This window comes from Salvelinus alpinus, chromosome 1, assembly GCF_045679555.1.
Source record: "Salvelinus alpinus chromosome 1, SLU_Salpinus.1, whole genome shotgun sequence".
In the NCBI taxonomy this organism is placed as follows: Eukaryota; Metazoa; Chordata; class Actinopteri; order Salmoniformes; family Salmonidae; genus Salvelinus; species Salvelinus alpinus.
The window spans coordinates 112,033,090-112,053,450 of NC_092086.1; the positions used below are offsets into that span (position 1 = coordinate 112,033,090).

Here is a 20,361-nt window from a genome sequence, read left to right on the forward strand (position 1 = left end):
GAAAGTGTATGAGAGTGAGCGTGAGAGACAGAGAACAAGAGAGAAAGAAAGAACTGAGAACGTCGTGCGTTTGTGTGGAGGAGGGGGGAGCTTGGAGAGATACTGTAAGTATACCGTAGCCCATTCCTAGCAGCCTCTGTGGTAGGCTAACTGAAGAATATCCACGCTAGACATTGGAGTGGAGAGAGAGAGAGTTTGAATGCACGATTACTTTACGTTTGTTATTTAGTTGTTTCTATTTGTTGACCTGCCAAAATGCTTGGATTCAAGAGCCCAGCTATTGTTAATTACTCAGACCATAGAATAGAATGCTCCATTGTCGATTTTTGTACAAATATACTGTATACCACTTTTCAATAATACCCACCATGAATGGCTACCCCCTATCCCTAGAAAACCACATATGGAAAACCTTGGACAGATGTTATACTTGACCAAAAGAGTACTGGTACACCTATATCAACATTAGTAGCCTTAGCCTACTGTACAGTATTTTCCTCCCTGTTGAGGGTAACTATAGAGACGTCTCAGATGCTTATATGACGAAGACGGTCCCCGTGCAAAGAGCCAATGAACAGTGTGAATATGGCGTCTGGTTACTCCCAGTCCGCCACAACTAGATGGGCGAAGGGAGGGGACTGGAGAAGGAAAACGCTCATAAGCAGTAATGGTTACAGGGCTTCGCCGAACAAACTGGGGATTGACAGACAAACCCGCCACGACTGTTTAAAAGTAGATCTTTTTTTTCAACGCAGGGTTTTGTTGCTTTTAACGGATTTTTTTTTTTTTTTTTTGATCGAATACGTTGTGGTGAGGACATTAACCTGTTGCATCCTTTCCGACTGTCTCGCGGCAGCGGTCAACTTTAAGATGTTCTATTGTGGATGCGATGACGTTCCGTTTCGTCTGTTTGCGCTTCTGTAGGATAGTCGGACTGCGAACATTTTTCCTTCAAGCTCTTTAGTGTCATACATTGCTCGGTAAGTTGACTAATTGTATCTATTTTTCCAAAGGTTGGGCTTTCTTTCTAAAGTTTGTTTAGCATAAAAGTTTATGGACGTGCAAAGCGGCTAGCACTACTCAGCCAATCACTCGCTCTTCACAACCGAAACGGTGCTAGTGTTCTAGTTTTGTTATCATGGGGTTAAAGCCAACCTTTTTTTTTCAGACAGGAATGTGCGGAAACACCCCTTTTAAAAAATATATATAATAATTAGTCTGTTTACTTTTCGTTACTTGTCTTTAATGGTTACATAGTTGCTGCGTTTTAGTGGAAACTTGACCTATGCGGTTTGAACGTAGCATGGAATGTGTGTTGCAACAATGTTGTAAAGGAAGGTATCGCTCGAGGAAAAATGCTCTAGCACGAGATGCCACAGGATGGAACAACAAAAAACCCCAGTATCAGCGCTCTGAAGTAGCCAGATGAATCAACTGCAACATCGCTCTGTGTACATTTTGTAACGATGTTTCAACGTGAATCTAAAAGGTCTAATGTATAATATTAATCATCATTCCAAATAAAAGGCTCACACAGTTGCATTAGAAGCCAGGGTTGAAATCCACCAAGGGTCATTTTGGCGGTTCTGTCAGATTGTAGGTTACATATAGGCCTGTATCCTCTAAAACCTGTGGAATCCTCATGGGGGGGCTACAGCTAGATAATCTAACGCGTGTTCAATTAGATTAATGGATCATGACTCAATATAGAATTTCAGCTGTTCCTTGAATCTCACTTAACTTTCAGATTTTAAATGGAGAATCATCCACCTATCTAGTCTTGGTTCCTAGGTTGACAACATTGCATAACGCCTAATGCAGTTCTCCCCTCCCCCCATCCATAACTATAACATGTTTGGAAAGTCAACACTCAGGTTTTTTGGGGGGGTTGGCCATGCAGCAACTAATGAGCAAAGTCCCAATTTTAACAAGGAAAAGTTTGATTAGGAAGGTGTTACTTTACCGTCTCCTTTATCACTGGTAGGCTAAAAGGCCGTTTTTTTATGTTTGAGTTCTAATACTATGGGGAAAACCAACATGCTTCATTAGTTGTATGTACATGGTACACATTGTGTGTATATATCATCTAGCTGAATGTTTACTCTCAGGCTCCTTTCTTGACAATGCAACAACAATAAGAAATAGGAAAACATAAGAATAGGAACATCGAGTCTTGGGTAAGGTTGCAACATTCCAGAAACTTTCTGGGAACTTTACCCAGATTTTTCAGAAGTTCTGGTTGAAGTCAGGGATGTCAGAAATCCCAGAATCAGGAGTGAAGGGGGGGGGGGGGGATGTGTGGTTTAGTAAAATCCATGAGCTGCATGTCACTGTCTCCATGGTAATGCTGTGATGAGCAGGAATGGGCGGATGAGGTGAAGACCAATAGAGTGCTGCGGGGGAGGGGGAGAGAGGGGGAGAGAGATGACTGAAGGGCTTAGTAATGATGGACCTGCTTTATGTCTAGCTGCCTGTCATCAAAACATCAACAACAGGACAGGATGTTTTCCCTCACATTTAAAGGAGAATCAGTGACAGAGCGAAAGCTGTTGCTCTTTCAACTGACCAGGAAAGCTGTTGCTCTTTCACCTGACCAGGAAAGCTGTTGCTCTTTCACCTGACCAGGAAAGCTGTTGCTCTTTCACCTGACCAGGAAAGCTGTTGCTCTTTCACCTGACCAGGAAAGCTGTTGCTCTTTCACCTGACCAGGAAAGCTGTTGCTCTTTCACCTGACCAGGAAAGGATTTGGTGATTCCTCAAACTAGAACAAAATAGGACCATGAATTTTCACAATTGACTCTATAGAAGAATCCTTTGGAGGAAGGAATGTTGACATTTGTATCTTAAATCATAACTGAGATAATGAATTGAAGTTGGAACATTTGTGACATTTTGCCCTTACCATGCCTCCTTTTTAAGACACCATAATGTTTCGTCTGTAGGTGCTACAAAGCAAAAACTAAAAATCAATACAAATTCATACTTAGTCAAATATCCATATATCGTTCAAAAATAATATTGTGATGTGCAACTGTCGAAAAATATATGTTTTTTCCTTTTCCCCCCTATCACTATTACAGTTGCTTTCCCCCCCTTCTGATCCAAATGGTTTTACCGGCTCCAACACAACCTAAGCTCTAAAGTCTGGAGAAAATGAACCAGCAGCTCGTTTTCAGATCTCTGAATTATTATGCCGTTGGAAACTAAAGCCTGCATGTGTAACATTCTCAGCTTTTCTTTTGATTGCTTCAAAAGTTGTCAATTATTACTTGTGAGTTTGAGGGATTTCTGTGAAGTTTGGAAAGGAAGGTGTGTGTGTGTGTGTGTGTGTGTGTGTGTGTGTGTGTGTGTGTGTGTGTGTGTGTGTGTGTGTGTGTGTGTGTGTGTGTGTGTGTGTGTGTGTGTGTGTGTGTGTGTGTGTGTGTGTGTGTGTGTGTGTGTGTGTGTGTGTGTGTGTGTGTGTGTGTGTGTGTGTGTGTTTGCTGTCTCCCTTAAAAAAAAAAAAAATCTTTAGTAGGCCTAAAAGGCAGAGAAAAATGGCAGTAAAATCTGAGGCAATTTATGTTATCTGACTGATTCAGTCTTATTCACCCACTTGAAAATGTAATTTTACAGAGTGGGTTGTTTTTCATGCTGAGTAACTGCGCCAGTCAGACCGAGAGGAAAAACACTACAGCACCACAGAATAGGGCTACGTTCCATATGCCGCCCTATTCCTTATGTAGTGCACTACTTTTGACCAGGGTCCATAGGGTAGTGCACTACTTTTGACCAGGGTCCATATGGTAGTGCACTACTTTTGACCAGGGCCCATAGGGGTAGTGCACTACTTTTGACCAGGGTCCATAGGGGTAGTGCACTACTTTTGACCAGGGTCCATAGGGGTAGTGCACTACTTTTGACCAGGGTCCATAGGGGTAGTGCACTACTTTTGACCAGGGTCCATAGGGGTAGTGCACTACTTTTGACCAGGGTCCATAGGGGTAGTGCACTACTTTAGACCAGGGCCCATAGGGTAGTGCACTACTTTTGACCAGGGTCCATAGGGTAGTGCACTACTTTTAACCAGGGTCCATAGCGCTCTTCTCAAAAATAGTGCACTAGTCACTCTACCTACATGTACATCTTACCTTGACTAACCTGTGCCCCCGCACATTGACTCTGTACCTGTACCCCCTGTATATAAAGCCTCATCACTGTTGCTCTTTCATTATTAGTTATTTTTCTATTGTCTTTTATTTTTTCAGTTTATTTTAGTAAATACTTTAACACTTCTTAAAACTGCATTGTTGGTTAAGAGCTTGTAAGTAAGAATTTCACTGTAAGGTTTACACCTGTTGTATTTGGCGAATGTGACAAATACAATTTGATATAGGGAATAGGGTGCCATTTGGGACAATCTAAGACTAGGAACTCTTAAGTTAATATCCTTCTTGTGACTGTTACCGTGTATACCATAGTAGTCTTAGTTAGTATCCTTCTTGTGACTGTTACCCTGTATACCATAGTAGTCTTAGTTAATATCCTTCTTGTAACACTAACCATGTTTCCATCCACAGTTTTTATGCGAGTAAAGTCATAACATGTTAACAATAAATCATGACAGCTGTGATGGAAACGGTACATTTCGGTACTATTTTATAAATGCCGTGACGTACACTAAGGCATTTTTGGCAGAATAGATGGATGCAGTTCAATGCTTGATTAATATAATTCACCAATACATTTTCTTGGTAGTCAAAAAAATATTGCTATCATTGTTTGCTGCCTCCACCCATTCGGGATGCACTGTTTTATGGGGGACTAAGGCTGGAAATGTCAATATAATCAGACTAGCAAGGGCAATGATCACAAGTCAGTCATAAGGTGGCAAATAGGCTAGCGTCTACCTGTCAAACCCAAAGCCTGTGGGCCGACTAGGACAACCAAGCGAGTCAACAGTTGAGCCATCTACTTTATGAAATTAAATTGACCAATGCCAGCACATCAGGCTTTAACTTGAATTGCTCTGAAATGCGTTTGTCCCGTTTACAACGCACAGTGGAGGGAACGTGTAGTAATGCATTTGTCCCGTTTACAATGCACAGTGGAGGGAACGTGTAGAAATGCGTTTGTCCCGTTTACAATGCACAGTGGAGGGAAGGTGTAGAAATGCGTTTGTCCCGTTTACAATGCACAGTGGAGGGAACGTGTAGAAATGCGTTTGTCCCGTTTACAACGCACAGTGGAGGGAAGGTGTAGTTCTACAGACACACTTCACAGTCATAGCTAAGCTACTCAAATGTTGCAGTCTGGCTTTGGTTTTTAAAGCTTCATAAAGAATAACCAAAAAAAACTAAACCTGCAACAAAACACCATGCAGAGGACAAGCATGTAGGCCTGTTACAGCAGTAGAACATGTAGACCTGTTACAGCAGTAGAACATGTAGACCTGTTACAGCAGTAGAACATGTAGACCTGTTACAGCAGTAGAACATGTAGACCTGTTACAGCAGTAGAACATGTAGACCTGTTACAGCAGTAGAACATGTAGACCTGTTACAGCAGTAGAACATGTAGAACCTGTTACATCAGTAGAACATGTAGAACCTGTTACAGCAGTAGAACATGTAGACCTGTTACAGCAGTAGAACATGTAGACCTGTTACAGCAGTAGAACATGTAGACCTGTTACAGCAGTAGAACATGTAGACCTGTTACAGCAGTAGAACATGTAGACCTGTTAGAGCAGTAGAACATGTAGACCTGTTAGAGCAGTAGAACATGTAGACCTGTTAGAGCGGTAGAACATGTAGACCTGTTACAGCAGTAGAACATGTAGACCTGTTACAGCAGTAGAACATGTAGGCCTGTTACAGCATGTTACAGCAGTAGTCTAGGCTGGCTACTTAACAGGACATTTTGAGTGCTGCATTCAACTGCACTGGTGATCCATGCTGTGCAAAAACACGAAAAACATGTTTGAAGTTTAAATGTTACAACAACTTACAGCTGCATTTTTGTTGTTTTCAAGTTATTAAATACTGTTTGATTATTCGCAGCATATTATGTACATCTGCAAGCATAGCAGCACAGGCTGCATGAATATTATTTTTTGTTTTTTAATTTTAAAATGCTCTATACAGCATCCTGTGGACATTTATAAAGGAACATGTTTTTCTTCTTCTAATAAAACAATGGCCAGTTTGGGTCGCAGTTGCTCGTGTAAAATACAAAATACATTGTTGTTTTCACTGATTTATTCCCCTTATTGTTTTTCACTGCCTACAACTAGAGATGCAGGTGTCAATTGCTTAGCTAGCTATTCTGAACATGAAGGACTGTTATCCACAATTAGCATATCTGTTGTCAGTCAAATGTATTTGTCAGGCAGGCAAGTTCCCTGTCAGTTGTCAAAACGTGGGTTGGGACAAGCGTGCATTGGCAGGCAAACTGCAGAAGGATGAGCAAGGCTACTGTTCCCCATCGTTTATCAGTGCAGTTGACGGCCGACTAGCTGAAAAAGTTTGATCGCATTTATCTAGTGTTACCTCGTTAGATTTTTAGCGCGTCTCACTCTGGCTAGCATTAGTTGTTGATCTTGTTGTTGATGTGCATAGGCTCTCGCCATCAGTTGCCTATCTTTTCATGGTGTTTTATCAATAGGACTGTAAAGTTCCCAAATGTGAGGCACTCCTGTGGTATTTGCAGAAATCCATTCAGGTGTGGCTTTTGGCAAGTGAATGATGGCAGGCCCGTGCGGCAAATGTTATAGGCCTAATGCAGCTCTGATTGGCTATATATAGGCCACCGGTCTGTGTAGGCTCCAGTCCTGGACAAGACAGATGTTTTTATTAGTTTTTATGTACTGCAGTGTCTTAATTGTACAAACGCACAGCCGTTTTCCCACTCTATATTGCTACAGAATTTTCACAAATTCCTTAGTATACAGTACCAGTCAAAGGTTTGGACACACCTACTCACCACGCACTCATTTTGATCTGCAACAGTTTGGTGGAAACACACCCCTGGAAACACCACTGGTGGGAAAAGGTGCATTTTTTGGGGGTGAATTTTAGAATATACAACCTAGCGTGTGACCATGTATAGCACCTTCTTGTGACTGTGACATAGTAGTCTTAGTTTGTTCCTCTCTAAATGTAGTGTGGGAAATAACTTGGAATAGAACAAACCACAACCCTCTTTTGGAAAGAGAAAATGACACTCACACCCTCTTTCTCTCCTTTCGCTCTCTTCTTCTTTTCTCGTTCTTGTGCCCTTTCGCTCTCTTCTTCTCTTCTCGTTCTTGTGCTCTTTCTCACTCTTCTCTTCTCGTTCTTGTGCTCTTTCTCACTCTCACACACTTTCTTTTTCTCTCTCGCATGCCAGCTCTTTCTCTCTCTCTCTCAGAGAATAAGGCCTGCCCTCCATAGCAGCCTCTGTCAGGATAAAAACATTCCTCTGTTAGGTCTCTGTTGAAATAACAAGAACGCTGAACAATTGGGCCAAGGTCTTCTCCACGCTACTCACTCTCACCCATTCTGTCGTTTTTAATGAGTATCGTTATGGGTTGTAACCCACTTTCCCTTTAGTCCTGGAACCATCCCATTGACCAAAGTATTTTAACTTGCATTCTTGCATAAATATGTATTACTATCCCTACATGCCTATTCATCAACTCTACCGTACTGATCCACGTACCATCCATTAGAATAATTGTGTCCACATTTGTACCCATTTGGCTGATTTGTAGATTGTGATGCTGATTCTTATCTATTTTTTTTCTGCGTTTTGACCAGCGTGGATTGTGTTAGATAAGCTTCAGGATTTAGCAGAGGTTTCTGCAAAACCGATCCATCCCTGCGTGTAATATTCATGACAGAATCTATGTTTCAGTGTTTTATTTGGTGGTGGTGAGCAGCAACTGGTTTCTTCCTGGGGCCATTCATCTATACACATATATAGGGGAAACACGACAACCCATAACTGATGTAGCCCTGTTACGTCAGCATTACAGCAACAGGCAGTAAACCCCACATACGGTCTGACTCCACATTTCAATTGAAATGTGACGCACATCTATTTAGGTACTCATGGTTTTTGCTTAGTTAAATGTAATCCCTTTAAAACCCGACGTTTCCTATAGTTCACTTGCATCACATCGCAATCGGATTCAGAGGATTTAAACATACTTTATCGTCCCAGCCTAGCAGCTGGGGTTTATCACACTGAATGCGTACCAAATGGAACCCTATTCCCTATATAGTGCACTACTTTTGACCAGGGCCCATATGGCACTATGGGGATAGGGTGCCATTGGGGACAGTGAAAAAGGTGAAAGAAGGCATCAAACAACTCTTTCTTTATTAGTGTGACTTACATTGAGCTGGATGTATCATTTGTAGAAAGTGACTTTTTGGACCTGAATGCCAAAACATTCAAGAGGTCAAGGTGCTGAAAGTTGAGCCCCTGCCACTATACCGTGAGACATAGAAACATCAATCACTGGAAAAGATAAACGGGTGAGATTGCTAACATTTTTAAAAGCTTACACACAAGGTTGTCAAACTATTAATTCTTAAGTTTTAAAATACAAATGTTGACATTTTTTCACAACAAAAAAAATCCTACCGATTTTTAGTCTAGTAAAATCCTCACCAAATACATGTTTATTATGTTGTAGTCTAAACCCTACTTTACATCTGAGGTGTTTGTTGTGCCCACCATTGGTTGAGTCATAACATTCTTTTGAATACAGGATGGGTGATATGTTTTGGCTGATAAATGTACATTTTAACTTTTCAAATGGCACCATAAAGATGGTTGGAGGTCCACACATCAGAGAATAACTTGAATGGGAGAATACCTATCTGTAGTAAATTATACTGTCATTCCTCCATAGAAAACCTATTGAAATATAGATAATGGAATGGACGTGGCCATTTTTAAATTGCCATTCGACAGTCGGTGGACCAGCGACCGTCTTATAGAAAGCGCAATTCCGGAAGCGCAATTTGCGTTTAACAAACCATAACTCTATGCACAAGGACTACTTTTAACAATGTACACTGGACGTTTTACAATAACATTTACTGGAAGAACTGTGCATATGCAAAGTTTGGTAACAAGAATTTCGGTAAAACCTCCCTCCGTTTATATCCACGTTTTCCAAAAACTCTTAAATATCTGCTCCGACTTAAGATTCAACAATGTATGCAGAAAGAATGGGGGTGTCAGCTATGACGTGACACAAATCTTTTTTGGTAATTGAACTACAGTAGGTGAAGTGGATTTACACCTGGTAACCACCTTTCTGTAATGGAATTTTATCATGGGTCCCTGATGCATAAGAAATTAATAATTATGGAAATGAATATCGTTTTCTTCATGGTGATGTATCCTAAATAGGTACACAAAAGGTATACATATGAAATATCCTCCTTTTGGTTATTTGGGTGTTATTTTACATACTATTATATGCTGCTATTTTAATGAGGTCTGCCCTCAAAAAAATACCAAATCTGGTTGGTCTGGACCGGATCAAGTCTGAACCAATCAAAGATGTCTGTTTCACAAGTTTGTACAGTACAGTATATTATAGTGTACTCAACTGTAGAGTTCTCTACTGTGTAATGAACTCTACTGTAAGATATACTTTATCATCCATTTACATAAAACCATTTTTTTTGGCGTCAGCATACAAATGCACAACACTATTACATGCAGTACTGAAAACTTGAAAGTCACAGATTTACATGTTCACATACTGTATTCAAAGCCTGCAGCCTACTGTCCCACTGGTTCAGCAGCTCGATGGCTGATGGAACAACTTACCCTGCTCCTATTCTTAACATTGGGCAACATTTTGTGTGGGGTCCTATATGATGCGCTTCGCCTTGTCCGTTGCCCGTTAATCATAGACACTCTAAACCCCCCCCCCACACACACTGCAAACTCAGCACAAACTGTTCTCCATTTTGGGAATAAATTTGTTTTCAGCACTTTTTATTTCCATGACTGATCAAAAGTAGTTGTCTCATGTCTCTGTCTTGTCCCTCTGCAGCAGACATATGGTGAGCAATGTTTGGAACATCGAATCGCAATAAAATCACAGTATCAAATCCCATTATATAATGACCAAAAATATAAACGCAACATGTAAAGTGTTGGTTTCATGAGCTGCAATAAATAAAAAAATCCCAGAAATGTTCCATATGCACAAAGCTTATTTCTCTCAAATTGTGTGCACATACACTATATATACAAAAGTATATAGACGCCCCTTCAAATTAGTGGATTTGGCAATTTCAGCCACATTGCTGACGGGTGTATAAAATCGAGCTCATTGCAATGCAATTTCCATCGACAAACATGGGCAGTAGATTGGCCTTACGGAAGACCTCGGTGTGACTTTCAACGTGGCACCGTCATAGGATGCCACTTTCATCAAGAAGTCAGTTCGTCAAATTTCTGCCATGCTAGAGCTGCCGCGGTCAACTAAGTGCTCTTTATTGTGAAATGGAAACGTCTAGGAGCAACAACGGCTCAGTCGGGAAGTGGTAGGCCACACAAGGTCTTTAGAACGGGACCACCGAGTGCTGAAGCACGTAGTGCATTGAAGTCGTCTGTCCTCATTTGCAACACTCACCAAGTTCCAAACGTCAGCACAAGATCTGTTAGTCGGGAGCTTCATGAAATGGGTTTCCATGGCTGAGCAGCCGCACACAAGCCTAAGATCACCGTGCGCAATGTCAAGCGTCGGCTGGAGTGGTGTAAATCTCGCCGCCGTTGGAATCTGGAGTGATGAATCACGCTTCACCGTCTCGCAGACAAATCTGGGTTTGGTGGATGCCAATAGAACACTACCTGCCCGACTGCATAGTGCCAACTAAAGTCTGGTGGAGGAGGAATACTGGGGCTGTTTTTCATGGTTCAGGCGCTAGGCCCCTTAGTTCTAGTGAAGGGAAATCTTAATGCTACAGCATACGATTCTATTCTAGACAATTCTGTGCTTCCAACTTTGTGGCAAGAGTTTGGAGGAAGGCATTTACCGTTTCAGCATGAGAATGTCCCTGTGCACAAAACGAGGTCTATACAGAAATGGTTTGTCAAGATCGGTGTGGATGAACTTGACTGGCCTGCACCGAGCCCTGACCTCAACCTGACCCATTGAACACCTTTGGGATGAATTGGAACGCCAACTGTGAGCTAATGCTCTTGTAGAGTGGAAGGCTGTTATAGCAGCGAAGGTGGGGACCAACTCCATATTAATGCCCATGATTTTGGAATGAGATGTTCGACGAGCAGGTGTCCATATACTTTTGGTCATATATTCGTTTACATGCCTGTTAGTGAGCATTTCTGCTTTGCCAATATAATCCATCCACCTGACAGGTGTGGTATATCAATAAGCTATTTAAACAGCATGATTATTACACAGGTGAACCTTGTGCTTGGGACAACTGTACATTTTCAAGTGGCCTTTTTGTCACAACACAATGCCACATATGTCTCAAGTTGAGGGAGCCTGCAATTGGCATGCTAACAACAAAACAATGTCCTTCAATCTAGACAATACCCCATAATGACAAAGCAATAACAGGTTTTTAGATTTTCTAATTTATTAAAAATAAAATTGCATTCACAGTTGAAGTCGGAAGTTTACATACACCTTAGCCAAATACATTTAAACTCAGTTTATCACAATTCCTGACATTTAATCCTAGTAAAAATTCCCCTGCTTAGGTCAGTTAGGATCACCACTTTATTTTAAGAATGTAAAATGTCAGAATAATAGAGATTTGTTTAATTTCTTTCATCACTTTCCAGTGGGTCAGAAGTTGACGTGCACTCAGTTAGTATTTGGTAGCATTGCATTTAAATCGTTTAACTTGGGTCAAACGTTTTGGGTAGCCTTCCACAAGCTTCCCATAATAAGTTGGGTGAATTTTGACCCATTGTAACTGAGTCAGGTTTGTAGGCCTCCTTGCTCGCACATGCTTTTTCAGTTCTGCCCACAAATTTTCTATCGGATTGAGGTCAGGGCTTTGTGATGGCCACTTCAATACCTTGACTTTGTGGCAAAATGGCTTAAGGACAACAATGTTGGAAGTATGCTTGGGGTCATTGTCCATTTGGGAGACCCATTTGCAACCAAGTTTTAACTTCCTGACTGTCTTGAGATGTTGCTTCAATATATCCACATACTTTTCCTCCCTCATGATTCCATCTATTTTGTGAAGTGCACCAGTCCCTCCTGCAGCAAAGCACCCACACAACATGATGCTGCCACCCCTGTGCATCACGGTTGGGATGGTGTTCTTCGGCTTGCAAGCATCCCCCTCTTTCATCCAAACATAACGATGGTCATTATGGCCAAACAGTTCTATTTTTGTTTCATCAGACCAGAGGACATTTATCCAAAAAGTACGATCTTTTTCACCATGTGCAGTTGCGAACCACAGTCTGGCTTTTTTATGGCGGTTTTGGAGCAGTGGCTTCTTTCAGGTTATGTCGATATAGGACTCATTTTACTGTGGATATAGATACTTTTGTACCTGTTTCCTCCAGCATCTTCACAAGGTCCTTTGCTGTTCTGGGATTGATTTTCACTTTTCGCACAAAAGTACGTTCATCTCTAGGAGACAGAACGTGTCTCCTTCCTGAGCGGGATGACGGCTGTGTGGTCCCATGGTGTTTATACTTGCGTACTATTGTTTGTACAGATGAACGTGGTACCTTCAGGGGTTTGGAATTTGCTCCCAAAGATGAACCAGACTTGTGGAGGTTTCTTTTGATTTTTCAGAGGCACTGAGTTTGAAGGTAGGCCTTGAAATACATCCACAGGTACACCTCCAATTGACTCAGGCTAATTGACATAGCCTATCAGAAGCTTCTAAAGCTATGACATCTTTTTCTGGAATTTTACAAGCTGTTTAAAGGCACAGTCAACTTAGTGTATGTAAACTTCTGACCCACTGGAAATGTGATACAGTGAATTAGAAGTGAAATAATCTGTCTGTAAACAATTGTTGGAAAAATTACTTCTGTCATGCACAAAGTAGATGTCATAACCGACTTGCCAAAACTATAGTTTGTTAACAAGAAATTTGTGGAGTGGTTGAAAAACAAGTTTTATTGACTCCAACATAAGAGTATGTAAACTTCTGACTTCAACTGTACATAAATATTCAAACCCTTTACCCAGTACTTTTGTTGAAGCACCTTTGGCAGCAATTACAGCCTTGAGTCTTCTTGTGTATGAAGCTATAAGCTTGGCACACCTGTATTTTGTGTGTGTGGGGGGGGGTGGTTCTCCCATTTCTCTCTGCAGATCCCCTCAAGCGCTGTCAGGTTGGGTGGGGAGGGTTGCTGATCAGCTATTTTCAGGTCTCTCCAGAGATGTTAGATCGGGTTCAAGTCCGGGCTCTAGCTGGGTCACTCAAGTACATTCAGAGACTTGTCCCAAAGCCACTCCTGCGTTGTCTTGGCTGTGTGCTTAGGGTCGTTGTCCTGTTGGGGTCGTTGTCCTGTTGGAAGATGAACCTTCACCCCAGTCTGAGGTCCTCAGCGCTCTGGATCAGGTTTTCATCAAGGATCTCTGTACTTTTCTCTGTTCATCGTTGCCTCGATCTTGACTAGTCTCCCAGTCCCTGCCGCTGAAACATCCCCACAGCATGCTGCCACCACCATAGGGATGGTGCCAGGTTTCCTCCAGACTTGACGCTTGGCACATCATAGAGTCCATGCCCCGATGATATGAAGCTGATTGAATGTAGACATTGTCTAGACTTGTTCTCAGGTCTTGCCTCATTTGACTGTATGAAATGAATTCAAATAGGTTTTTCCCAAGCAGAGCTTTGTTAAGACACGTCTCTAGTGGAACACATGTTAGTTCTGCAGTTAACCTACTGTAAATGAGGCATGTCTATGATAGTCCTAATTGACACCCTATTTAGTTCATTACTTATGAGCAATTCCCTAGTAAGGTCAACCTGCGCATGGAAAAACAAAATCCATGAATTCCTTATGAAACTGCTTAAAAGATTTACCTTGAATGTGTGTATTTTGAAGTAAAGACTACATTCAGCCTTTTAAAAAGGTCAAACTGTTTTTTTAAATTCCATGGTAGGATAGAAAGGCTCAGTCATTTTCAGTCAACCAGAATTCCTAGCTTTTGACAATGGGCTCTTATATTACTCTTTTGTTACTCCCATCTGTCCCCCTGTGTTTCTGACCAAGTCGGAAGGTTAATGAAACTATAAAGTAATGTTTTTCCATTCAGTGCTATTATAGAATGAACACTGATTTGGACAGGCAGTGTCACATCCATAACGGATGAGGAGAGGTTGTTATTGTCGACTCATTTCGAGTATGACTGAATACAAACTTTCTGTGAAAAGTTGACTTTCGTCAAGAGCTTGTGTGTGTGTGTGTATGTATGTGTGTGTGTGTGTGTGTGTGTGTGTGTGTGTGTGTGTGTGTGTGTGTGTGTGTGTGTGTGTGTGTGTGTGTGTGTGTGTGTGTGTGTGTGTGTGTGTGTGTGTGTGTGTGTGTGTGTGTGTGTGTGTGTGTGTGTATGTATGTGTGTGTGTGATTGGTTTCCTTTTGTCTCTTTGTCAGTACTCGTTCTAAGCGTACCGGATGTGACCATTACGGACAAGCTAGCGGGCAATCTTTATCTGTGTGTGATCTATCTATACTCCCGTTCTCATATGAACTGTAATCATGTGTTGTTCTGCTAACTGGAGCATTGCATGTGATCACATGGCATAATAAAGGTCTGATATGTATTTATTTTTATCTAGAAACCTTCACTGGTCATACTGAGTTTAACTTCCTGAGTAACTACGGGTACCCCCCAGTGACAATATTGGTCTGTGTAGTCTGCCCTATGCATGCTTGTTAACTGCAACTGGCAAGCCTTAGGTGATTTTACAATCTGACAACAAATGTATACTAAAATGCAAAACCTGTGCCACTGGTAGGTTATAATTTAATGTTTTTTTGTACCATTTCACATGATGAAAATGAAGTTTAACCCTTCATAGGAAAGACAACATACTGATATATGTCAATATATAGCAGGGATGAGTTAAGAATGAGTCCATCTAGCTCAAATAAACAAGGGAATGAAATGAGTATCAGTCCCTGAGTCTAGGGTTAGAGGTATACACTTAGTCTATAAAACATTAGGCTCTTTCCATGACAGACTGACCAAGTGAATCCAGGTTAAAGCTATGATCCCTTATTGATGTCACTTGTTTAAATCCACTTCAAATCAGTGTAGATGAAGGGGAGGAGACACGTTAAAGAAGGACATGCCTGGAGGACATGGATTGTGTATTCTGTGGTATACTCAGTGTATATACACAGGTAGTTTGTGTGACTGGTGACTGACTCTGATGCTGTTGAGATGCAGTTCTTAAGGAGAAACGACCACACAGGATTTGTGTACATCTCGCCAGCCAATGACGACCAGGCCTGGGTGGCTGCAGGTCAAGTTGTTCAGTCTCTGTCCTTTTTGTGGATAACAGAGAGAGGAGGTACCATTTTCAAATATTCTTAATAAAACATCTGTCATTAATACTATAGAATGACATTTCTAAATCGTTGTAAATTTGCTTTCTGTCTTTTGGGACCCTGTCACATCCATAACGCAGAATATCTCGTCCATAACGTTTTATCTCTAGTGTTTTTATGAAAGTACAGATAATGATATAATTGTTGAGGTATGCAGCACTCTAATTCCTAATGAATTTCAAGGAAAGAATTGTAAATGCATTTTCTAGCACAGTTTGTGTATTTATTGTGGGTTAAGAAATGACCCAGGCGTGCACTAGCCTAAGCAATAACTATTCAATATACTGGTGATTTCTTAGTTCTTTGAGATGTATTGCATTTTAGATGACAAAGGTATTATGAATAAATCTTTAATATACTATATATAATATAATATATACGTGTGTGAATGACAAATGTTAAATTTTCATCATTGTTGGTATATCCCTGGTATAATGTACATTTTCTGCAGCATTATGACAACTCAGCGACACAATGGTAGGGATTAACTGAGCTGTTCTTGGGTCATTGTCTCAGCGCAGCCTTGAAATGCGTGGACAGAGTCCTGGAGCCAAGATGATTTGGATGGACTCCTGTAGAACATCTTCTGTTTCTAAAAGGCATCAAACTAATCTACGAAAGTGATTCCAACAGTGCTACAGTGTTGTGTGTTTGTGTGTCCAGATGTGTATTGCCAGTAGCCTACTGAATCTTTCACGTCCACGGCCCAACGATGGTACCTGAGATAATTGGACACTTTAAAAAAAAAAATCTTTCATTGCTAGAATCAGTTCTTTTTAAAAATACATTTTCAGGAGTTCTGAGCTAGCCCTCCTGATGTCGTTTGACCCCACATTTTTTATTTACATTTATTTTATTTCACCTTTTATTTGACCAGGTAGGCCAGTTGAGAACAAGTTCTCATTTACAACTGCGACCTGGCCAAGATAAAGCAGTGCGACCAAAAACAACAGTTACATGTGGGATAAACAAAACTACAGTCAATAGCAATAGAGAAATCTGTATACAGTGTGTGCAAATGAAATGAGGTATGGCAATAAATAGGCCAATAGTGGCGAAGTAATTACAATTTAGCAATTTACACTGGAGTGATTATGTGCAGATGAGGAAGTGCAAGTAGAAATACTGATGTGCTAAACAGCAGAAAAACAAATATGGGGATGAGGTAGGTAGTTGGTTGGATTGGCTATTTAGATGGCCTCCTCTGACAGCTGACACTTAAAGTACATTTTATTTTATTTCTTTATTTTTTTGCAATTCATTCAAGTCATTGGCAGCAGAGAACTGGAAGGAAAGGCGGCCAAAGGAGATGTTGTCTTTGGGGATGACCAGGGAAATATACCTGCTGGAGCTCGTGCTACGGGTGGGTGTTGCTATGGTGACCAGTGAGCTGAGATAAGGCGGGGCTTTACCTAGCAAAGACTTATAGATGACCTGGAGCCAGTGGGTTTGGCAACGAATATGTAGCGAGGACCAGCCAACGAGAGCATACAAGTTGCAGTGGTGGGTAGTATATGGGGCTTTGGTGACAAAATGGATGGCACTGTGATAGACTGCATCCAATTTGCTGAGTAGAGTATTGGAGGCTATTTTGTAATGACGGTTTTACTAGGGTATGTTTGGCAGCATGAGTGAAGGAGGATTTGTTGCGAAATAGGGAGCTGATTCTAGATTTAACTTTGGATTGGAGATGCTTAATGTGAGTCTGGAAGGAGAGTTTAGTCTAGCCAGACACCTAGGTATTTATAGAAAGATGCCCAGGGTCCCTGCTCATCTGCGTGAACGTGCCTTAGGCATGTTGCAAGCAGGCATGAGGACTGCAGATCTGGCCAGGGCAATAAATTGCAATGTCCGTACTATGAGACGCCTAAGATAGTGCTACAGGGAGACAGGACGGACAGCTGATCGTCCTCGCAGTGGCAGACAACGTGTAACACCTGCACAGGATCAGTACATCTGAACATCACACCTGCGGGACAGGTACAGGATGGCAACACCTGTCCAAGTTACACCAGGAACGCACAATCCCTCCATCAGTGCTCAGACTGTCCGCAATAGGCTGAGAGAGGCTGGACTGAGGGCTTGTAGGCCTGTTGTAAGGCAGTTCCTCACCAGACATCACCGGCAACAATGTCGCCTATGGGCACAAACCCACCGTCGCTGGACCAGACAGGACTGGCAAAAAGTGCTCTTCACTGACGAGTCGCGGTTTTGTCTCACCAGGGGTGATGGTCGGATTCGCATTTATCGTCGACGGAATGAGCGTTACACCAAGGCCTGTTCTCTGGGGCGGAATCGATTTGGAGGTGGAGGGTCCATCATGGTCTGGGGCGGTGTGTCACAGCATCATCGGACTGAGCTTGTTGTCATTGCAGGCAATCTCAACGCTGTGCGTTACAGGGAAGACCATCCTCCACCCTCATGTGGTACCCTTCATCCTGACATGACCCTCCAGCATGACAATGCCACCAGCCATACTGCTTGTTCTGTGCGTGATTTCCTGCAAGACAGGAATGTCAGTGTTCTGCCATAGCCAGCGAAGAGCCCGGATCTCAATCCCACTGAGCACGTCTGGGGACCCCCCCCCCCCCCCCCTAGAAATGTCTGGGAACTTTCAGGTGCCTTGGTGGAAGAGTGGGGTAACATCTCACAGCAAGAACTGGCAAACCTGGTGCAGTCCATGAGGAGGAGATGCACTGCAGTACTTAATGCGGCTGGCGGTCACACCAGATACTCAATCAAATTTATTTAAAAAGCCCTTCTTACATCAGCTGATGTCACAAAGTGCTGTACAGAAACTCAGCCTAAAACCCCAAACAGGTGTAGAAGCACTGACTGTTACTTTTGATATTGACCCCCCCCCCCCCTTTGTTCAGGGACACAATATTCAATTTGTTAGTCACATGTCTGTGGAACTTGTTCAGTTCATGTCTCAGTTGTTGAATCTTATGTTCATACAAATATTTACACATGTTAAATTTGCTGAAATTAAAGTTGACAGAGGACGTTTATTTTTTCTGAGTTTTTACATGTAAACAGGAATAATAGTGACTAGTAGCAGGATAAATAACAACTAATGTAATGACACTCAATAATCAATGGACAGCAGGGTAATGGGGTTATTTAATCAATAATCATTTTAGCAGCAGCGTAGGTTGTCTTGAGTGTGCACCTGTGGATGGGCACAGTCAGTGTGGATAGTCTGTAGTAGAGCAGTAGTTGTTTGCCATTTAACAGTCTAGAAGTTGTGAGTCTGTTGGTCTGAGCCTTGATGCACCGGTACCGCCTGCCGGACTGTAGCATGGAGAACAGTCTGTTTCGGGTGGTTGGAGTCTTTGGTACATTTTTAGGTGTTTCTTGTATATAATAGTGTCCTGTGTTCTTGGAGGGAGTTGTTATTCCTCACACTTCCTGGCTTTTATAAGTACGTCAGCGGGCCGGTGGGTCACGTCAGCGGGCCGGTGGGTCACGTCAGCGGGCCGGTGGGTCACGTCAGCGGGCCGGTGCGTCACGTCAGCGGGCCGGTGCGTCACGTCAGCGGGCCGGTGCGTTACGTCAGCTGGAGCAGAGCACGATATGATGGGAGACCTAGCCCGTATTACAGTGCTGGTCTTGGGAGTAGTGACATTGCATTCTCTCCTCTCCTTTAGCGGTTTTAAATCTTATGTGGAAGAATGAATCACATAACATAAGATCTGTTTACAGGAGATCCCCACTCCCTGGAATGAACCCCCTCCCCCCCTAATTACAACAAACCACTAAGCTAAAGTATGTTTTAAATGTATTAGTTATTTCTGTCCCTCAGTGATGATGCAAGTCCATTATTTTATTTTTTTAATTGGTTTTGTTATATAAAGCAATATAGTGTAAGCCACTGTCCCCACTTGGCACGTTTTAATAATGTGTGTGTGTGTATGTTTTCTCCTCGCAGGGACGATGCATGTCTCTCTGGCTGAAGCTCTGGAGGTACGAGGAGCTCCCCTTCAGGAGGAGGAGGTCTGGGCTGTCCTCAGTCAGAGTGCCGAGAGCCTCCAGGAGCTATTCAGAAGAGGTACGTTGATATAGCACCCGGCACAGCCAGAAGAGGACTGGCCACCCCTCATACTCTAGTTCCTCTCTAGGTTTCTTCCTAGGTTTTGGCCTTTCTAGGGAGTTTTTCCTAGGCACCGACCTTCTACATCTGCATTGCTTGCTGTTTTGAGGTTTTAGGCTGGGTTTCTGTACAGCACTTTGAGATATCAGCTAATGTAAGAAGTGCTTTATAAATATGATTGATTACAGTAATCACAAGATTCATCAAAGTTTCAGTACCCCCTGAGACGAGGCTGTTGCGCATAAAGCGAGTCTGCCATTATTCAGTGGAGCTACTGCAGCCACGACATATCGCTAGGTAACCAGAGTTCACTGTGTATATACCTTAGGGAGTGAGACTGCTGAGAGCTCGTTGTCCAGACACACTCTACTACTTCCAGCGCACGCACACCAGAGAGATTCAGAGGTGTGTGTGTTCGTTGCGTCATCCAGTTCCCCCGGTTTGTCTGGTCTGATCGGATGAGTTGAAGTCTTTTATCTGTCTGTCATTCGCTGTTCTTTCTTTTCTTTCTCTCCATTCTCGGCATTAACCATCCTTGTTGTGTATCGGCCTCCATTTTGTTTTCCTCATCCCAAACACAAAGCCCACAAAATACCCCTCTTGTTTTCTTTTGCATCTCTTTCTATCTCTCTCTCTAATTTTCATCTCATTTACACATTTCCCAGAAAGTCTATGGTCCTGTTGAGACAGTGACCCAGGATGGTGGT

The 20,361-nt window shown here is 42.2% G+C and overlaps 1 protein-coding gene across 3 annotated transcripts in view; it reads left to right on the plus strand.

Annotated features, from left to right (window-relative positions):
* The first annotated feature begins 645 nt into the window (after positions 1-645).
* The window catches only part of ptpn13 (protein tyrosine phosphatase non-receptor type 13), a 125,100-nt gene continuing 105,384 nt past the window's right edge, over positions 646-20,361 (plus strand). For all 3 annotated transcript variants that reach the window (XM_071341688.1, XM_071341697.1, XM_071341705.1), the window contains exons 1-2: positions 646-980; positions 19,493-19,612. In XM_071341688.1, the coding sequence (XP_071197789.1) occupies positions 19,498-19,612 (115 nt within the window). In that variant the 5' untranslated portion in view covers positions 646-980; positions 19,493-19,497. The remainder of the gene's footprint in view (positions 981-19,492; positions 19,613-20,361) is intronic.